The 19,661-nt window shown below is 49.4% G+C and overlaps 1 protein-coding gene across 6 annotated transcripts in view; it reads left to right on the top strand.

The window, feature by feature from the left end:
* Positions 1-56: 56 nt before the first annotated feature.
* Positions 57-19,661, top strand: part of PDPR (pyruvate dehydrogenase phosphatase regulatory subunit) — a 44,518-nt gene continuing 24,913 nt past the window's right edge. The window contains exons 1-8 of one of the 6 annotated variants that reach the window (XM_086349840.1): positions 57-245; positions 11,533-11,820; positions 12,892-13,025; positions 16,552-16,633; positions 16,725-16,888; positions 17,672-17,793; positions 18,535-18,652; positions 19,389-19,538. In XM_086349840.1, coding sequence (XP_086205966.1) covers positions 11,597-11,820; positions 12,892-13,025; positions 16,552-16,633; positions 16,725-16,888; positions 17,672-17,793; positions 18,535-18,652; positions 19,389-19,538 — 994 coding nt within the window. In that variant the 5' untranslated portion in view covers positions 57-245; positions 11,533-11,596. Of the gene's footprint in view, positions 580-11,532; positions 11,821-12,891; positions 13,026-16,551; positions 16,634-16,724; positions 16,889-17,671; positions 17,794-18,534; positions 18,653-19,388; positions 19,539-19,661 lie in introns of all 6 variants that reach the window. The other 5 variants (XM_086349841.1, XM_086349839.1, XM_086349845.1 and 2 more) reach the window with 5 other exon arrangements.

Raw genomic sequence — 19,661 nt, 5'->3', positions numbered from 1 at the left:
GGAGCTCTACCCAGGCGTCGCGGCGCGCGTGCGCGAGTGAGCTTACGCGCCGGCGTACCCTTGCCCGGGACCGTAAAACGCGGAAGGTCGCGTCTCCAGCGTCCCCGGAACCTCACGCCCTCCGCCCCGCCCCCTTCCCGTCCCCACCCCCCTTTCCGGCCCCCAGGACCCCTGGGTCCTGCCGTGCCTGCCGCCCCGCCTCAGTCGAGGCGCCGCTGCGTGCGGAGCCTTCGGCCGCCCGTGAGGTAAAGGGAGGCTCTGGTGAGGACGCCGCTCCGGCCTGCCGACCGCGCGGGCCTCGGCGGCCCGGGACCCCGCGCCCCCAGCTTTCTCCCGCGGTCTGGCTCCGGTAGCTCCGGCCGGCCCTCGTCTTCCGTCAGCTCTGGCCAGCCCTGGGGAGCCGCGTCCCCGCGCTCCCCCAGCCTCTCTTTTGCTGTGACGCCTCGCAGAGCCGTGCCGAGGCTGGGGCACCGGCCCTGCGGGCACCCAGCGCGGCTGGGTGACCTCTGTCCCGGCGCCCCTCGGCCGTGCACCGCCCCCGCCGCGCGTCAGGCTCGTCCACCCGGGTCGCCTCTGCAGGTGGAGTCGTTTTCCCGCGTGGAGACGTGCTTGTTCTTGACCAGCTGGTCAGCTGCTGCAGAGTCGGCAGCGAGGTTACCTGGGAACGTCCAGGCGGGGCAGGGAGGTCTCTTCTAACGTGAGGTTTGAGTGAGGCATCTTCAAGTCCGTTTTCCCTGTGCGTTTGTGAGCGTGGTGTGGGGGTGCGGGGCGAGGAGAGAGCCGGGCTCAAGGGGCGCTTTTCTAGGGCTAGGGGTTTGGATCAGGTTCTCAAACTTCGTATCACCGGGTGCACTTGTTGAAACATGCAGCACCCTAGACCAGCAGGAACAGAATCTCCAGAGAGGGAGCCTCTGAATGTGTGTCTGCGTGTTTTAAAATAGTTGTCGGAGGTGGGCTTTATGCTGAGGGAGGTGTGGGAAATGGTGTGCTGATCCATTTAGAACACCGTTAATAGACGCTTCTCACTCAGGGTCCTTTGTGACCAGCAGCCAATTTGTGCAGGATGCTGTGACCATGCAGAGGAACAACTCACAGGAGCTGGAGCTGTCGTCTTATCTGTGAAAGCACATCTGAGCATAACCAGAGACAGTTTTGAGGTTGTTTAGCAGAAATTACACGCATGATTGGTTTTCAACCAGATGTGTTTTACTTCATCTTTGACATTTTCCATTTCTTCTCTACTGATTTTATCTCCTTTGCCCTCAGGCTTTATTTACTTTTGCTGCCAACCTACTGGCATAGACTCTGTTGCCTTCCTTACTTTGATTCTTTGCATCCACTGTAAATCCTCCTTTTATTTGTTCTCACCACTTCACTGACTCTTGAAGGTCATGATGAGCACAAGATCAAAAATCCTTTTCTTAGTTCTTATCACTCTGGTCTTTTAGTATTATTTCTTTTTGAAACTGAAATGTTATTATGTTTCTAATGCCACTTTTGCTAACCCTTGTCCTTCTGGCCTCCTTTACAGCTACCCTTTTTTAACTCATCTTAATTTAAAGGTAGCATGGAATAATGATTCAGTGGCAGACTCTGGTGCTAAACTCACAGGCTTTGAATTCAGGCTCTGCTGCTCATCAGTATCGTAGGAGCTTGGATCAGTCATTTCAGTTCTCTGTGCTGCCATTTCCTCAGGCGTACAACAGAAATTGTAGCATCTCTTTCATGGATGTGTGAGGATTAAATTAGCAGTATATATAAAGCGGTGTCTGGCACATAATAATTACCTATAAGAATATTACCGTTGTGGAAAAAAGTTGTTTCATGTTATTTGGCTATCCCCTCACATCTGGGGCCCTAGGCTTGAGATCTGAGTCATCGCTTAATTTTCCCCCCATCTTCTTTGTTCTTTGTCCTCATTCATTTTATCTCATTCAAGTAGTATTTCCAAGGTGCCTACGGTGAATGCTGAGAAAAATGCTGATTGAGTTACACCTGGTCCCTGCTCTCAGAGACTTCCATTATCACGGAACTAAAGGCTCCCACTTTCCTAGTGCTTCTGAGGTGCTATTTGCCCTATTTTTCCTGCCCTGTCTGCTTTGGTCTTGCAGCAGCCATGTGAAGTAGAACTCCTAGCCCATGTTACAGATGAGCAACCTGAAGCAAAGAAATTGAATAACTTGCTCAATGTCATACAGTTGATGAGAGGTGGAGGAGATTCTCGAACCCAGATCTATCTCCTTCTAAAATCCTTATTCTCAGATGGGTTCCTGTTTTGCTTCCCTGATCAGCAAACAGACCGTTAAAGAGTGTGGCTGGCTCTGAGCTGGGGAATGTGCAGGGTGTTTAGGGCTACATAGAGGAGTCACCTAACTGACTGTTGCGGGGAGGGTGGGGACAAATAAGATATCACCCAGGCTCAGAGCTGAGGAGATTATCTTTATTTGGCGGGGAGGGGTGGCAGGAACTGCCAGTTAGAAGGTAGAGTTTGCACAGATCCTGGAGGTGGAAGAGAAAGTTCATGCTGGCATGTGTGCAGAATTACAGCAGTTTAGGTTTGATGAGAGTGTGAGAGATGAGAGAAGAGAAATGAGACCAGAGATAAGTGAGCAGACATAGAAGGGTCTTGCACTTGCTCTTAAGGAATGTGACTTTGAGGGCACCAGATGGTCATTGCAGGGTGCAAGCAGGGGCATGAAATAGGGTCTTCATTTTAGAGGTTTGCTCAGGCCCCTGCGTGAAGCCTGGGGGGCGTCCGGAGAACCGTGGGGAACCTTCCGCAGTGAACTGAGAGAGAGGTTGGTGGTCTGTGCTCAGGACAGGGCAGTGCAGAGAGAGAAGTGGGTCCATTGGAGGTAAGTGTAGGCTGTAGGCTTCTCGGTTAAGCCTGGATGATTGCCTGGAGAGAGGAGGTGAGAGAAGGGGAGGCATGCGGGATGACACCCGGGACTCTCCTGAGTGGGGCCCCCTGGGGGACAGAGGAAGTGGAGCAGAGTTGGAGATTGAGGAAGATGGCTTTACCTTTGAGATGTGCTCAGTCTGACCAGTGGGAGTCCAAGTGGAGGTGGCCCTTCTTCGGCTGGAGCTGCAGGTCTGAGCTCAGGGATGGGTTAGGCCGTCAGTCATGGTAGGAAAGGGTGTCAGTGTAGACAGGGGTGGATGGGGAGAGCAGCTGGCCTCAGGGAGCCCTGAGGGACATCCGCACAGAGGGAAGGGCAGAGGAGAGGCTGGCGGGATGTGATAAGGGAGGAGGCTGCCCAGCAAACAAGGGAAGTGTGTGAGCAGGAGGGAGCCTTCAGTTGGCCGGTGGGGTGGCGCCCAGGCCGTGCCCTGGGAAGCAGTAGCCTTTGTGTTCCTGGTGAGAGTGGTGCAGTGGTCTAGTGGGGAAGAAGCCCGACCAGTTTGGTTTAGGAGAGAGTAGTTGGGGCGGGGGGGGGGGGCAGTGAGAAACAAAAATATGAGCAATGCCTATGTACTTTACTTATTGTGTACATGTTAAGAAATTTTGTTTAAAAAGTTCCTTGACCAACCATGCCATCACCAAGGTCATAAAAGAAAGACTTAAGACAGGTGATGGCAAACAAGTGGACATCAGGGCAGCTCGTTGCTGCAAAAATAATGCTGGGAAAATATCATTAACACTGATATTGTGAACTTTGAGTGGAGGGAAATCTTAATTTTCTTCTGTTTTTGAGTTTTTGCAGTGACCATTGTTTTATAATTTAGAATTTTAGAAATGAAACATAGCTAATTGAAGAGTCTTAAGGAGCTTTGCTTTTTCCGCTTAAATCTCCTTGGCAGGGTGAGGGGTACTCGAGCACATTTAAATGCTGATGAGAAGGAGGGAAATGTGAAGTTATGTGAAAGAGGAGAACAGTTAATGGAGCTCAATTCAAAAGAAAGAGGCAGGAAATGGGAGCCAGGCCTCTGTGAGGGATTACCTTTGACCCTGTGAAAAAAGGCGGAGATGGTTGCAGATGCAAAGAGGTTTCAGGGAGGGGTCTCAGGGAACACGGTGAGACAGAGGATGTGAGGTCAGAGGTTCGGAGAGGAGCAAGATCCCCACACATGTACTGCTGCACTCAGTGCCCACTCCCCTGCAGCAGGCCAACACCAACCCACGCCTCCGCTGGAGACTCCTGGACACTCACAGGCAAGTCTGGATCAGTCTTTTGTGAGGGTCACTGCTCCTTTCTCCTGGGTCCTGGTGCACACAATGCAAAGGAATACAGGAAAACAGTAGAATAGGAAAGAGTAGAGGTCTCTTTAAGAAAATTAGAGATACCAAAGGAACACTCGGAGAAGGTGATGGCACCCCACTCCAGTACTCTTGCCTGGAAAATCCCATGGACAGAGGAGCCTGGTGGGCTGCAGTCCATGGGGTCGCGAAGAGTCGGACACGACTGAGCGACTTCACTTTGACATTTCACTTTCACGCATTGGAGAAGGAAATGGCAACCCACTCCAGTGTTCTTGCCTGGAGAATCCCAGGGACGGGGGAGCCTGGTGGGCTGCCGTCTATGGGGTCGCACAGAGTCGGACACGACCAAAGCGACTTAGCAGCAGCAGCAGCAAGGGAACAGTTCATGCAAAGATGGGCTCGATAAAGGACAGAAATGGTGTGGACCTAACAGAAGCAGAAGATATTAAGAAGAGGTGGCAAGAATACACAGAAGAACTGTACAAAAAAGATCTTCACGACCCAGATAACTACGATGATGTGATAATTCACCTAGAGCCAGACACCCTGGAATGTGAAGTCAAGTGGGCCTTAGGAAAGATCACTACGAACAAAGCTAGTGGAGGTGATGGAATTCCAGTTGAGCTATTTCAAATCCTGAAAGATGATGCTGTGAAAGTGCTGCACTCAATATGCCAGCAAATTTGAAAAACGCAGCAGTGGCCACAGGACTAGAAAATGTCAGTTTTCATTGCAATCCCAAACAAGTTCAGTCGCTCAGTCATGTCCGACCCTTTGTGACCCCATGGACTGCAGCACGCCAGGCCTCCCTGTCCATCACCAAGTCCCAGAGTTTATTCAAACTCATGTCCATTGAGGTCGTGTTGCCATCTAACCATCTCATCCTCTGTCCTCCCCTTCTCTCGCCTTCAATCCCAAAGAAAGGCAATGCCAAACAATGCTCAAACTACCGCACAATAGCACTCATTTCACACGCTAGCAAAGTAATGCTCAAAATTCTCCAAGCTAGTCTTCAACAGTACATGAACCGTGAACTTCCAGATGTTCAAGCTGCTTTTAGAAAAGGCAGAAGAACCAGAGATCAAATTGCCAACATCTGTTGGATCATTGAAAAGGTAGAGAGAGGAACCAGAGATCAAATTGCCAACATCCGATGGATCATTGAAAAAGAGAGTTCCAGAAAAACATCTGTTTTATTGATTATGCCAAAGCCTTTGATTGTGTGGATCACAATAAACTGGAAAATTCTGAAGGAGATGGGAATACCAGACCACCTGACCTACCTCTTGAGAAATCTGTATGCAGGTCAGGAAGCAACAGTTAGAACTGGACATGGAACAACAAACTGGTTCCAAATAGGAAAAGGAGTACATCAAGGCTGTATATTGTCACCCTGCTTATTTAACTTATATGCAGAGTACATCATGAGAAACGCTGGGCTGGAAGAAGCACAAGCTGGAATCAAGATTGACAGAGAAATATCAATAACCTCAGATATGAGGATGATACCACCCTTATGGCAGAAAGTAAAGAAGAACTAAAGAGCCTGTTGATGAAAGTGAAAGAGGAGAATGAAAAAATTGGCTTAAATCTCAACATTCAGAAAACTAAGATCATGGCATCTGGTCCCATCACTTCATGGCAAATAGATGGGGAAACAATGGAAACAGTGACAGACTTTATTTTTTTGGCTCCAAAATCACTGCAGATGGTGATTGCAGCCATGAAATTAAAAGATGCTTACTCCTTGGAAAGAAAGTTATGACCAACCTAGACAGCATATTATAAAGCAGAGACATTACTTGGCCAACAGAGGTCCGTCTAGTCAAGGCTATGGTTTTTCCAGTAGTCATGTATGGATGTGAGAGTTGGACTATAAAGAAAGCTGAGCACTGAAGAATTGATGCTTTTGAATTGTGGTGTTGGAGAAGACTCTTGAGAGTCCCTTGGACTGCAAGGAGATCTAACCAGTCCATCCTAAAGGAGACCAGTCCTGGGTGTTCTTTGGAAGGACTGATGTTGAAGCTAAAGCTCCAATACTTTGACCACCTGATGCAAAGAGCTGACTCATTTGAAAAGCCCCTGATGTTGGAAAAGATTGAAGGTGGGAGAAGGGGACGACAGAGGATGAGATGGTTGGATGGCATCACTGACTCAATGGACATGGGTTTGGGTAAACTCTGGGAGTTAGGGATGAACAGGGAAGCCTGGTGTGCTGTGATTCACGGGTCGCAAAGAGTCAGACACGACTGAGCGACTGAACTGAACTTCACCCGTGCTATCACATTCATTCAGGTGCAGCCAGAAGTATTAGTTATCTCGCAAATTCCACCTCGTTCTGCCAGCAGGAGATTGAGAGCTAGACTGTTGTCAAGAACTACATTAGCCAAAGAAACGAGAGGACTTATCCAATCTGTGCCATCATATAAGCAAACTGATGAGATTTCTCAGTGTTGCTTCATGATAGGTAAAACCTCCCCGTGAAACTGCGGATCTGATGGCCAGCCCTGCCCCCACTGAGATCATTCCTAGTGCTCTCTGGGTACAGTGTGAGCCAGAGTGGTCCTGTTACAGATGAAAATCCCACTCACCTTGTAGTCCGTACACTATGTGTTCGTTTAAAGTGAACTTTATCAGTGCATTTATAGTCTGTAGCCTGGCTGGAAAAGCACAGAGCCTGGCCAGAGTTCCGTAGCATATAATGGTTTGGGTGTCTGCAGAGGAAAGGATGCAGATCTCCGTGTCCATCTCACAGTTGTTAAGTAGACACATCGTTGAAGGACATAACTGTTGTTATAACTTAAAACAGTAAGGGAACAGCAGACCGTTACGTTGATAATGAAGTGGGTAAAGCTCAACAACATTTTGAACAAGATGTTCATGTAAGATCCTGCTGAGTATAGTAACAAGAATGGCTATTAACAATCTAACCCACTGCATCATTTAACTTGTCTGTCGATGCTGTCTTTTTTTTCAATATATAATTTACTTATTATTAATTGAAGAATAATCGGCTTTACAATATTGTGTTGGTTTCTGCTGAACATCAGCATGATTCAGCCATAGGTATACCTGTGTCCCCTCCATCATTTATTTATGTGAGTGTGTTGCACTCTCAGCTGCAGCATAGGGGATCTTCAGATCTTCACTGTCATGTGGGATCTTAGTTCCCCAGTCAGGGATCAAACCACGCCTCCTGCATTGCAAGGTGAATTTTTTTTTTTTGCAAGGTGGATTCTTAACCACTGGGCCAGCAGGGAAGTCCCGATGCTGCCTGTCTTGAATAGGTATCTCAGCTCTTCCACTGGCTTTACAGGTGGTGGTTCTTCTGTTGTGACCTGTGGGGTTTCTGGAGGTAAGAGCTTTAGTCTGGACAAATGTACCCAGCTAAGATATCCCTTGCTTTTTGACAGCAGTGGGCGTGGTTCAGATTACTTTATAGGTGCCTTTCCATATTGGCACTTCAGAGAAGTGGTTGGTCTTCAGAGAACCTGTCTTTTCAGGGTTTGTTTTGGGGTTTTTTTGTAATTTTTATTTGTTTACTTTTGGCTGCACTGGGTCTTCATTGCATCGGGCAGGCTTTCTCTAGTTGTAGCTGGCAGAGGCTCTCTTGGTTTCGGTGCGTGAGCTTCTCACTGCTGCGGCTTCTCTTGTTGAGGAGTACAGGCTCTAGGCACACGGGCTCAGTACTCATGGCTTGTGGGCTTAGAGCTTGGGCTCAGTAGCTGTGGCACAGGGGCTTAGTTGCTCTGCAGCGTGTGAAATCTTCCCGGACCAGGGATCTCCAACCTGTGACCCCTGCAATGGCAGGCAGATTCTTTTTTTTTTTCCCATTTTTTATTTTGTTAGTTTTGGCAGGCAGATTCTTAACCACTAGACCGCTAGGGAAGCCCTGGTCACTTTATTTTTTAAGTGATTAAAAATTTTTTAATTTTCTTTTTATTGGAGTATAGTTAAATTACAATGCTATGTTGGTTTCAGGTGTACAGAAAGTGGATCTGGTATATAAATCTCCATTCCTTTTCAGATTCTTTTCCCAAATAGGTTATACAGAATATCGAGTAGAGTTTCCTGTGCTATATGCTTGGTCCTCATTAGCTTTATGTAATAGTGTGTGTTTGTTAATCCCAATCTCCTAATTTATCCCTCCACCCCACATTCCCCCTTTAGTAACCATAAATTTGATTTCTAGATCTGTGAGTCTGTGTTCTGTAAAAAGTTCACTTGTGTGGTTTTCATTTTCTTTTTTATTAGTTGTGTTTATTTTGGCCGTGCTGGGTCTTCACTGCTGTGCAGACTTTGCTCTGGTTGCGGTGAGCAGGGGCTGCTCTCTAGGTGAGGTGCTCAGGATGCTCGCTTCAGTGGCCTCTCTGGTTACGGAGCTCGTGTTCTAGGGCGCTTGGGTGCAGTACTTGCAGTGTGTGGGCTCAGGAGCGGCGACTCCTGGGCTCCCACACACAAGCCCAGTAGTTGTGGTGCCCGGGCTTAGTTGCTCTGAGGCATCAGGGGTCTTCCTGGATCTGGGATTGAACCCTTGTCTCCTGTATTAGTGGGGAGAATCTTTACCACCGAGCCTCCAGGGAAGCCCTGTGTCATTTTTAAAATTAAATTCCACATGTAAGTGATATCACATGGTATTTGTCTTTCTCTGTGGGACTGACTCCACTTGGTGTGAAAATCTCGAGGTCCGTCCATGCTGTGCAGATGGCGTTGTTATGTTCCATTTAACGGCTGAGCAGTATTCCACGGTATACGTACTGTTGTACACGCACCTTGTATATGTAGCGTATGTACTGCACCGTCTTCATCCTTTCCTCTGTCAGTGGACATTTAGCTCACTTCCATGTCTTGGCTGTGGTAGATAGTGCTCCAGGGACCATTGGAGGGCGTGTATCTTAGTGAATTATAGTTTTCTCTGGGTATATGTCCAGTAGTGGGATTGCTGGATCATACGGTAATTCTATATTTAGTTTTTTTTAGGTACCTCCATATTGTGCTCCACAGTGGTTGTGCCAATTTGCATTCCCACCAACAGTGTAAGAGGGTTCCCTTTTTCTCCACACCCTCTCCAGCATTTGGTGTTTGTAGGTTTTTTGATGATGGCCCTTCTGACCAGTAAGAGGTGATACTTCACTATAGTTTTGATTTTAATTTCTCTAGTGATTAGTGATGTTGAGCATCTTTTCTTGTGTATTTTGGCCATCTGTCTGTCTTCTTTGGAGAAATGGTGAGGTTTTAAGGGAGAAAAATGAAGGATTGGAACTTGGGAGATGATGGGTCTTGTGGCGATGGGCTTAGACCAGGACTAACTGTGTGGACAACTTTCCATCTTGAGGCAGAGTCTGACAGGGACCTGAGGCGCGATGGGACACAAGGTGGCCAGGATGGTTGGTCCCTGGGTCTGGGCCTGCCTCGGTCACGGATGCGAGAGTCCCCTGATGGACGATACCTCGGTCCTGGACGGTTTGGGCTGCTGGCGGTTCACGGGTGCAGGGGCTGTCATGGAGGTGGGGGCTTGCTCGCCGCCCTGACGTCTGCTTGGCGCCCCCTCTGCTCCTAAAGCCGCCTCTTCCTGTGCGTCCGAGACTCTGTGGTCTGCCGGCAGCTCTGTCTGCAGGTTCCTGACGCTTGACACGTTCTCTGTTTTGCTGTCGCCTCAATTCTGTTAAAACCCTGCCTTGGTCGTATGCAGCCTGTGGTACTGGACCGAGGAGCAGAGTCTTCTTGGTCAGTTCCTGCCACTGCCCAGGGTTCACGGATGTGGCAGCCTCCAGGCCAGGTCCCTCGGTGTCAAAGTGGGTTCTGGGACTCGTTAATCAATAGAAGTTCAGGCGTGGCTTTCTTGGGAGTCGTGCTGAGACATGAGCGTGAAAACCAGCAGCAGGTGCCCTTGTGGCTCCTGCAGAGGAGAGCAGGCCGCCCACCCACTCGGTGCTGCTGTGCAAGGGGTCCAGTTCCTGCTTCTGCTCTGGGCACCTCAGAGATGGCAGTCTCAGGCTTGGGCACTAGCTGCTCCATGTTTCCCGGCACTGCCTGCTGGGTCTCTGGCTATTGACTCTGGGACCTTCCACTGTGCTCACAGACACCCTCACAGCCTCCACCATGTCTGATCCTTCTCAAGTTAAACATGGTTGTTTAACCCTCAGACTTGGCCCTCCTCCTTATTTCTCCGTTTTTCCCATTTTAGCTTCAGTTGTTGGCAAATGAGTTCTGTCATCTCTGTTTCCCAAGCAATCCAGTCGTTTCTCTGACTCCGCTGCCCCCATCCTCATCTGAGCCAGCCTGGTGTTTCACTGAGAAGTGCGACAGTTTCCTGGCTCACCTCTGCTTTCCCTGTCCTCCTGGGAGCCTTCTGTAGAGCCAGCCTCACCCTGGAGAAACAAAGCAGACCGTGTCATCCCCCTGCTTTAGTGTTTTCCTTTGCACTTAGAGTAAGCCCCGCTGCTCGCGGGGATCCTGGAGCCCCCACATAGTTGGTCTCTGCCCCTCCAGCGCGGCCTCTTCTGGGGATCCTGGAGCCCCCGCATAGTTGGTCTCTGCCCCTCCAGCGCGGCCTCTTCTGGGGATCCTGGAGCCCCCGTGTGGTTGGTCTCTGCCCCTCCAGCGCGGCCTCTTCTGGGGATCCTGGAGCCCCCCGTGTGGTTGGTCTCTGCCCCTCCAGCGCGGCCTCTTCTGGGGATCCTGGAGCCCCTGTGTGGTTGGTCTCTGCCCCTCCAGCGCGGCCTCTTCTGGGGATCCTGGAGCCCCCGTGTGGTTGGTCTCAGCTCCTCCAGCGCGGCCTCTTCTGGGGATCCTGGAGCCCCCGTGTGGTTGGTCTCTGCCCCTCCAGCGCGGCCTCTCTTGGGGATCCTGGAGCCCCGTGTGGTTGGTCCCTGCCCCTCCAGCGTGGCCTCAGGTGGCCCCCCTCTCACGTGCTGTGCACACACTGTCCCCTCTTCTGTGCTGACTCCTCAAGCTCCGTCTCTCCAGGCCTTTGCACTCACTGCTTCTTTCCAACTTCACATATCTGGTTCTTTGTCATTCAGGTCTTTTCAAATGTCTCCTCTCTGACCACCGTATTTTGAGGCTGCCCCCAGTGACCCTGTCCTGTTAGCTCTGTTGCTTATTTTGTTCGTATATTGGCTGCTTGTCTGTCTGTCTCAGATGTAAGTTGTGTAAAGGCAGGACCTCCTCGTTTGTCTTCCCCGCTGTTACACCTGGCAGCGTGTCTGGAACTCAGTAAGTCCTGAAACGTTTGCTGAGTGAACAATTAGCGTTCTGGGTTTCGCCTTTTCTCGTTAATCCTGTGCTCTGAGTGTAGTGTAATGACGCACTTGGTTTCCTCTGTCTAGTGTGAATTATTGGGATCTGCTGCGTGGCTGAGCGAGAGCACGGCCCCTGTTGCTGACAGACGTGATGCTGCCCCGGTTGCTGGCAGTGGTCCGAGCACCGGGAAGCCGCCGAGGATGGCGGGAGGGCTCCCCAGCCAGAGGCAGTGCGTCAGCGACCGCGGCGCCACCCGTGGCCCTGCCCGCCCAGGCGCAGGTGGTCGTCTGCGGCGGTGGAATCATGGGCACGTCCGTGGCCTATCACCTCTCCAAGATGGGGTGGAAGGATGTCGTCCTTCTGGAGCAGGGCAGGTAGGACTCCAGCTGGCTGTGGCCTGGGGCTCTGCTGCTCTGGGCTACCCTCATCTCTGTCATCTCAGCTCACCCACCAATAGCTAACCTAAGTGTCACTAAGTAGCATGAATAAATTACAAAAATGAAATCTTCAGGACTTCGTTTTGCGATGCCTAATAGTCCTGTTTTCTGGTTTTCAGAGATTGTGATGTAACAATTAGATAAAGGATGTATGTATTTCTGGTTTAAAGTACATCTTGCTCTCTGTTGTATTAATTCAGCAATAAATACTGTGACTCGGGTGCTTCTTCTGTGAGCTGAGATGAAATTGGCTATATTCTGTCTTATTTCTGTTCCTTTTCTTTGATTATTTTAGAAATGATCTAAATTACTTTAGATTACAGAACAGTTGCAGTGATAGTGCAGAGTTACCTCACATCCACGTTCATCTGTTACCAGCATCTTCTGTAAGGATTAATGTCTCAGTTCATGAGGCAGGATTGATACATTCGTTTAAACTAAAGTCGATGCTTTATTTCCCCTAGTGTCCTTTTTCTGTTCCAGGCTTTTGTTCCCTGCCACAAATTGGACTTCATTCTAAATTCTGAATAGGTGACACATTGACGTAGTTCAAAATTGAAAATGTGTAAAAGAGTACATAGGGAAAAGTCTCCTTCAGCTCCTTAACCTCTAACGACAAGTTTCCCTCACTGAAAGTGAATTAAGTTCTTTAGGTACCATTCCAGATAATCCTCTCCGTATATAATCAAATAAGTGTTGGTAGGTGTGTATGCGGGTATCTGGAGATTCATTTATGTGTTTCATACAAGTGACAGCATACCCTGAATAGTTTCACTCACCTGGCTCTTTTCATTAGAGTTGCTCCATTAGGATTGGCCCATGAAAGTGTTTTTTTTTTTGTTTTTTTTTAATGTTGTATAGGTGAAATTCCACAATTTTAAATCATTCTTACGTTGATAGACAGTGAGGTTGACTGCATCTTTGGCTGTCACAGCAGTGGTGTAATGAGGAACCTTGAACTTGCTGTACTCATTGACGTGTGCGTCTCCCTGACCATCTGTCCTGCAGGCTGGCTGCTGGCTCCACGAGGTTCTGTGCTGGCATCCTAAGCACCGCCAGGCACTTGGCCATAGAGCAAAAGATGGCAGATTATTCAAACAAACTTTACCATCAGTTAGAGCAAGAAACGGGGATCCAAACAGGTAAGCAGGTAGTCTAGGCCCGTACTCAGTACTCTGGTGCTGCACCAAGGTGGCCTGTTGGTCTGGTAGTTCAGGCTTGAGTTTCAGCCCGGGCTCTGCCACTTGTCCGGCTCTGACCTTGGGCGAGTCTCTTAGCTTCTTGCACTGTCTTCACTTTCCTTATCTGTAGATTTAGGGTCTTCAATCAGTACCCTAGCTCCTTTTCAGATTCTGTTATTCTTATGAAGTGAAAATCTTCCTGGGCCATTTCCTATATATTCCACTCCTCAAAGTATAATAGGTGGCAACACTTAGCACCTCAACTTCAGGTATTTGGTGGTTAAATCATAGCTTGACCCACCCAAATATTGATACTTAATGGTATTTCTAACTATAAAGCACATACATGTGTTTCTCCTTACCTGTGTAATTAGGGGAGTAAGGACACAGACTATAAGCCACTTATTGGAGTAAGTAAGAGTCCCAAGAGCACGAAAATGAATCTAAGACCATGATCCATATGGCAGCAAGGCAGAAAGAAAGTCTAGTACTTTGTTGTAAGGTGATGTGTTAGCAAGAAGCCCAGAGTCAAAGCTAGTTTCATTGCTGATGAAGCAGTTTGGTGACCACAGTACTGTTAGGGGATGGTGAGGCCCAGTGCTGATGACAGGACGAGGCCTGCGTGTCATTCACATCACAGATACATCAAGATTAATGCTGACAAAGGATGGTAGCTTTTATTTTGCCAACTGAAGTATAACCTTATTTGTAAATTGTAACTTAAGACTGAGTTTCTAGTAATTTAAACATGGTAGACACGGACCTAACTGTACTTCAGTCTTTTTCAGATGGATTTAATTTAATGACTTGAATCAGGCATTAACCAGGGTTTGGGTCAGAAGAGGGTCCACAACAGGCCCGGCGCGGGCAGTGCTGACTCCTGGCCCCTTGGTTCAGTGACTCGTGCTTTGCTGCGCCTGGCACTCCTCCGCTGTTAGAGTCCAGAGGGGTGGGGGCTGCAGGCTTCTTTTCTGGAAGATCACTGAGTCTACCTTTGTTCTGGGTCACCGTCCGGAACCCCCTGTTGGGCCTGATCTCCGTGGTGCCTGTGGGGCAGCCGAGAGCAAGGGCACCCCCAGTGTGTCACCCCAGTGCCGCCCACCAGGGCCGCAGTGAGACACGACGCGGGGGCCTCCCTGACGGAGGAGTCTGCTGTCCACAGGATGGACGGGTGTGCACTCCCATGACCGCCGTCGTTCAGGGGACTGCTTGAGACATTAAATAAATGACATCTGTACAGCCTAGTTTGTTTTTTTTGTTGTTGTTTTTTGTTTTTTTTGCCTAGGAGCATGCAGGATCTTAGTTTTCCAACCAGGGGTCAGACTTTCCCCTGCCGCCCTGCAGTGGAAATGCAGAGATTTAACACCCATTGAACCACCAGGGAAGTCCCAAAACCTAGATTTAATGGTACCATATAATAAGCTAATCTTCTGAAAATAGTTCACTCACATCTGTTAACTGCGTTCAACTCAGAGTTACCGGGTCACTTCAAGAGTCCTCATTATACAAAATTAGTTTCTACTTGCTTCTTTTGTACCTGATAAAATTTTTGTCAGGTGACTGAATGTGATAATCTAAAAGTTTTAATAGTCTTCTGAAAGTATTTCATGTATTATTTGACCTTATAATAAGGATAGGTCATTCTTTTACAGTTAAAAAACCTAGATGCAGGTAGATTAAGCTACTTTACCAAGTTGATGACCAATTAATTTTTAAAAATATTTTGTGGGTTATAAGGAACTTTTAGAAAGTTTTAAATATATGTAATAAATTATTATGATAAATATGAATAATACAGAAATATAAAAAGAAAAAGTCAACCTCCCCACTGAATACCCACCAAAAGGTTACCGCTCTGTGGTTTGTTCATGTGTACTTTATTTTAACCAAAATGAGATTGTATTAAGCATATCTGTACCTTGTTTTTTCCACTTAATATCTTCCACAAAAATATGCATGCATAAAATTAATGAAGTCCACACACAGGAATATTAAGTAAATGTAAAAAGGAGGAGGAAGATGTCTATGAACTGCTGTGAAATGATCTCTGGGATACATTGTTACATGAGAAAACCAAGATGCTAAAAGCTATATAAAATGTACTGCTTTTGTATAATAACTAAGAAGCAATAATAAAATATACATTATTTTGCAAATAAATATAGAAAGGATAAGTCAGAAAGTATTGAGGTTGGCTGTGCTTCCCTGGAGGTTCTGCAGTAAAGAATCTTCCGGCCAGTGCAGGACACCAGAGTTCGATCCCTGGGTCAGGAAGATCCCCTGGAGAAGGAAGTGGCAACCCACTCCAGTATTCTTGCCTGGGAAATCCCATGGACAGAGGAGATCCTGGAGGGCTGTACTCCGTGGAGTCGCAAAACAGTCAGACATGACATAGCACCTAAACAACAACAGCCCCAGAGTAAGTGGGAACACGGTGCATGGTGGGGAAGTGGGGGGTAGTTGATATTTCTGGCTTGACGCTGTGTAGGTTTGACTTTTAGAATGATTTGGACATTCTCCATACTCAAAAAAAAAAACAAAAAACTATCAGAATGGGAGGGAACCAACAGTGGAGTACTAGCAGAAATAACATAGCTGCGTTTCGGATGAGTGACAGCTTTATTATGGGGAAAAAGAGCAGACTGGGAGACTTCTGACCTTAGTGTGTAACTCTACCTTCAGTGGCAGACAAAAGGAGCTGTGACCAAGCATTGACCTGTACTTAGCAAGGCATTGTTCACAGGGTTATGAGCATTGTTGCCTTCTGTGTATCTTAGGACAGAGGAAAGGAATAGATAGAATGAGGATATGTCTAATGCTTACAAAAACCAGGCTCTGAAATGATCATGACTCTATTTCCGTTTTAAAAAGACACCTGACTGATTCAAGCTTTTCTTCATGAAAACTGATAGGACATTGCACTCTGAGGATTGCCATTGACTCAGGGGTCGTAGTGGTCACATCCAGTACGTTGACTGCAAACAGCAGGAATTCCTGGGACTAAGCTGGGCAACAAGGAGCTTCTGGAAGGCCACTGGGGCCTGTGGAGTGGGAGGTGGCTGCCAGCTGGAGGCAGGGTGAAGCCAGGTGGTGAGGACCCAGGCCCTCAGCTGGAAGGGGGGTGGGCTGGCCAGGATGCTGCTGCTCCTGAGATGAGAGGAGGGACCTCCGCCTTCTCTCCTGGCTCAAGCCCGTGTTCCAGGAGGCCAGACCGGCTGAGCGCAGGTCACAGGCCTGTGGCTGCACTAGGGGCGGCCATCGCCACGGTTATGTGCCCACCAAGGACCGAGGAGAAAGGGCCTGGTTACCCAAAGTGGTGAAGGAGGGAGGGGTCGCAGTTCCTTCCCCCGCAGAGCTGTGAGCTGAGCCCATCTGGGTGGTGGCAGTCCAGGACTCCCCGCGGGTGGCCCGCCTGAGTCTGGCGGGCTCCCACTGTGCCCCCGCAGGTGGCCCGGTCTGTCTGAGTTTGGGCTGCTTCTCCTTCCAGGTTACACTAGGACGGGCTCCATCTTTCTGGCCCAAACTCAGGACCGGCTCATCTCCCTGAAGCGCATCAACTCGAGGCTGAAGTACGTATGAGGCTGAGCCCGTCCCGACTTCCTGTCAGCTGACCTCTGCGGAGGCCGGGGAATGTCATTGTGCCCCTGTGTTCTGTGCCAGTGTCATAGGCATCCCCTGCGAGATCATCTCCCCCAAGAAAGTGGCCGAGCTGCACCCTCTGCTCAACGTGCACGACCTGGTGGGGGCCATGCACGTCCCCGAGGACGCAGTGGTGTCCTCCGCCGACGTGGCGCTCGCCCTGGCCAGTGCCGCCTCCCAGAGCGGTGAGTGGGCGCGGGGTGAGGAGAGGGGCGGCCTCAGGAGAGCGGCTCAGCGGCGGCAGGGGCACCAGCCAGCCTCTGCATGGAACTCTGGCTCGCAGCTCTGAGTTTTTGTCTCAGCGCGGTACCTGTCAGCACGGTTTCCCTCAGGGCCACGCGTTTCTTGTTAAGTATCCTAGGCACTGCCTTCGGTCCTGCTTAGAGCATTTTAGGTGTAAGGGCCTTTTTCCCTCCACAGGACTTGAGACGCTCCAAGGCTGGCACATGCCTTGGGGATTTAATGCGCAGCTGCGGTCATGTCCCGCGTTGGAGTGAACGAGGGGAAGGCTCATCCGCCCTGGTGTCTGCTCTGGATGAGCTGCTTGGTGGTGTGGGTCGATCAGGATTGAGGAGGCCCTGTGGCACTGCTTCTCCTGCCCCTTTTATGATCCCTGGGTGTTTGTTTGGCTGCGCCATGCCCCTTGTGGGCCTTCGATTCCCAGCCAGGGACGGAACCCCGGCCCCCTGCAGTGGCAGCGTGGACCCAAACCACCGGACCGCCAGGGGAGTCCCATGATCCCTGAAATTTCATTATGTACTTCACTTGGTTTGTTCAGTTGGCCTGGTCTTTTTAGTCTTGGGAAAGGCCCATTTCTGCCATCTCAGGATGTGGTTCCAGGAGTGTTTTGGATTCCAAAGTTAAAGCATGGACCTGGCCTTTTCAGTGTTTGTTGAGAAGCTGCTGCAAATGCCTGACTCTGAGACAGCAGATGACAACTCCCCAACTCTGTGTTTACCTTGGGACAGGTGTTCAGATCTATGACCGGACAAGTATTCTTCATGTTATGGTCAAAAAAGGTCAAGTCGCAGGCGTGGAGACAGATAAAGGACAGATCCAGTGCCAGTACTTTGTCAACTGTGCTGGTCAGGTAGGTTAGTGACAAGACTGGGTCACTGACTTTCTTATTTAACTTTGTCTCCAGGATTTTGGGGTAGAGGTAAGGCTAGTTTTCTGATGGACTAAGCGGGGCTCACTGTTTCTTCTGTGGCCGGGAGAACTCAGAATCCCCTCCTCCAAACGGGAAGCCTGCCCTCGCCCCTCGTGTGGAAGCCGGGCGCCATCCCCCTCCTCCCCGGCCGAGGGGCAGCCCTGCTCAGGGAGGCCCGGAGAGTGAGTGCAGACAGCGCTCGGTCCCTGCTCCGGGCTGTGTGGTGGCTCGTGTCATCCCGCCACCCAGCAGACGAGCGTTGGGGTGCCCCTGTGTCGGGAGCGTGGGTTCTATGTCAGGACCCTAAACCCTGCAGCTCTGAAGGCAGACTGTCCCTTGCCCCCCCTCCACGGTCTTAGGGGCATCCAGGAGTACTTGCCGCCACGTGGAGGTCTTTGTGGTTGGTGTTTGGGGTTCGCAGGGCCTGTCTCCCCACGGCTCCTCTTCTGAGCTGGTGGCTCTGTGTTCTCTGCTCAGAAAGCAGATTCCGTGGCTCACCTGGTACAGAGTTGCTCCCCTCCAAAAACGATAGGAACTAAAGCTGGGAATCGGCTTCCCACAGCTGACGTGGGAGTGGGAGCGCCCAGGAGCCACTCGAAATGACACTCGTCTCAAGAGGCTGCCCTTGCTCATGCGTCTTTCTGTTCCTCTCCACCCACCCATCCCTCTGTGTGTCTGTAGTGGGCATATGAGCTGGGTCTGTGCAGCGAGGAGCTGGTTAGCATCCCGTTACATGCCTGCGAACACTTCTACCTTCTGACTCGCCCCTGGGAGACCCCGCTGCCGAGCAGCACGCCAAGTGAGGACTGCACTTTGTTTCCACTCTTGTCTCCTCGCCCCTGTTCCGTCCTCTGTCAAGAAGGCTTTCTGCTGAGGACAGACTGCGCCCAGAAGAGTCCTTTCACTTCTTTTCTGGAGCATGTTACAGGGCGGTGGACCCCGTTCTAACTTGACTTGAATGTCTCTTTATGAAAGGATGGCCAAAGTGGGCGTACCATTTGCTTCTTTGTTTGCAAGCTAACTGTAGTCCCAGGCAGAAGTCTGAATTGTGCATATTTGGAGTGTAACCTAGAGTTGACATAATGCTACCCATTGTGGAGATGTCACAGTTGAGCTCTAAACTCGGGCTGTTCAGTGACTCCCAGTGCTGTAGGGAGGGTTCGCTACCACTCTGAGGTCTTCATCCCTAAAGTGGACTCTGCAGCCCCCTCTGTGAGGCTTTCATGTGGCACAGTGGCAGTTATGTGGTTTGATCTTGAGAACTTTTCTAGGTCAAAGTTTCTAGGTAAGTGATTGGTATAGGGGTAATCTGAAAAACAGTCTCCACGATAAATCTGGAAGGAGCATCCTCGCCCATACCAGGAAAAGCATTTTAGAGCTAATGATGCTTGTGTTTACTGAACGCTGCCTGGTTAATAAGGGCAATTTTAGGTGTTTTTGTTTAACTTCTTTTTCTGTCCATGTAGACAGCTGGCTTGCCTCTAAACCCTGTGTTCTCTTCTGCTCCCCACCCCCTTGTCATTTTTCCCTCTCAGCTGTTGTAGATGCCGATGGAAGAATTTATATTCGGAACTGGCAGGGTGGCATCCTGTCAGGGGGCTTTGAGAAAAACCCAAAACCAATTTTCACTGAGGGCAAGAACCAGCTGGAGATTCAGAATCTGCAGGAAGACTGGGATCATTTTGGTATGTAAACTAGATTTTAACATGAGAGCCTTGTATTTGTCTAAGATGTTATACATTAAAGCCTTTTCAGGAACACAGGCATGTCTCATTTTATTGTGCTTTGCAGATACTGAGTTTTTTTAA

This window comes from Bos grunniens, chromosome 18 (assembly GCF_055505025.1).
Source record: "Bos grunniens cultivar Pamir isolate PY7600 chromosome 18, Bosgru_T2T1.0, whole genome shotgun sequence".
NCBI classification, from domain to species: domain Eukaryota; kingdom Metazoa; phylum Chordata; class Mammalia; order Artiodactyla; family Bovidae; genus Bos; species Bos grunniens.
The sequence above is the reverse complement of the archived record's forward strand: the minus strand, read 5'-3'. Positions and strand labels throughout refer to the sequence as shown.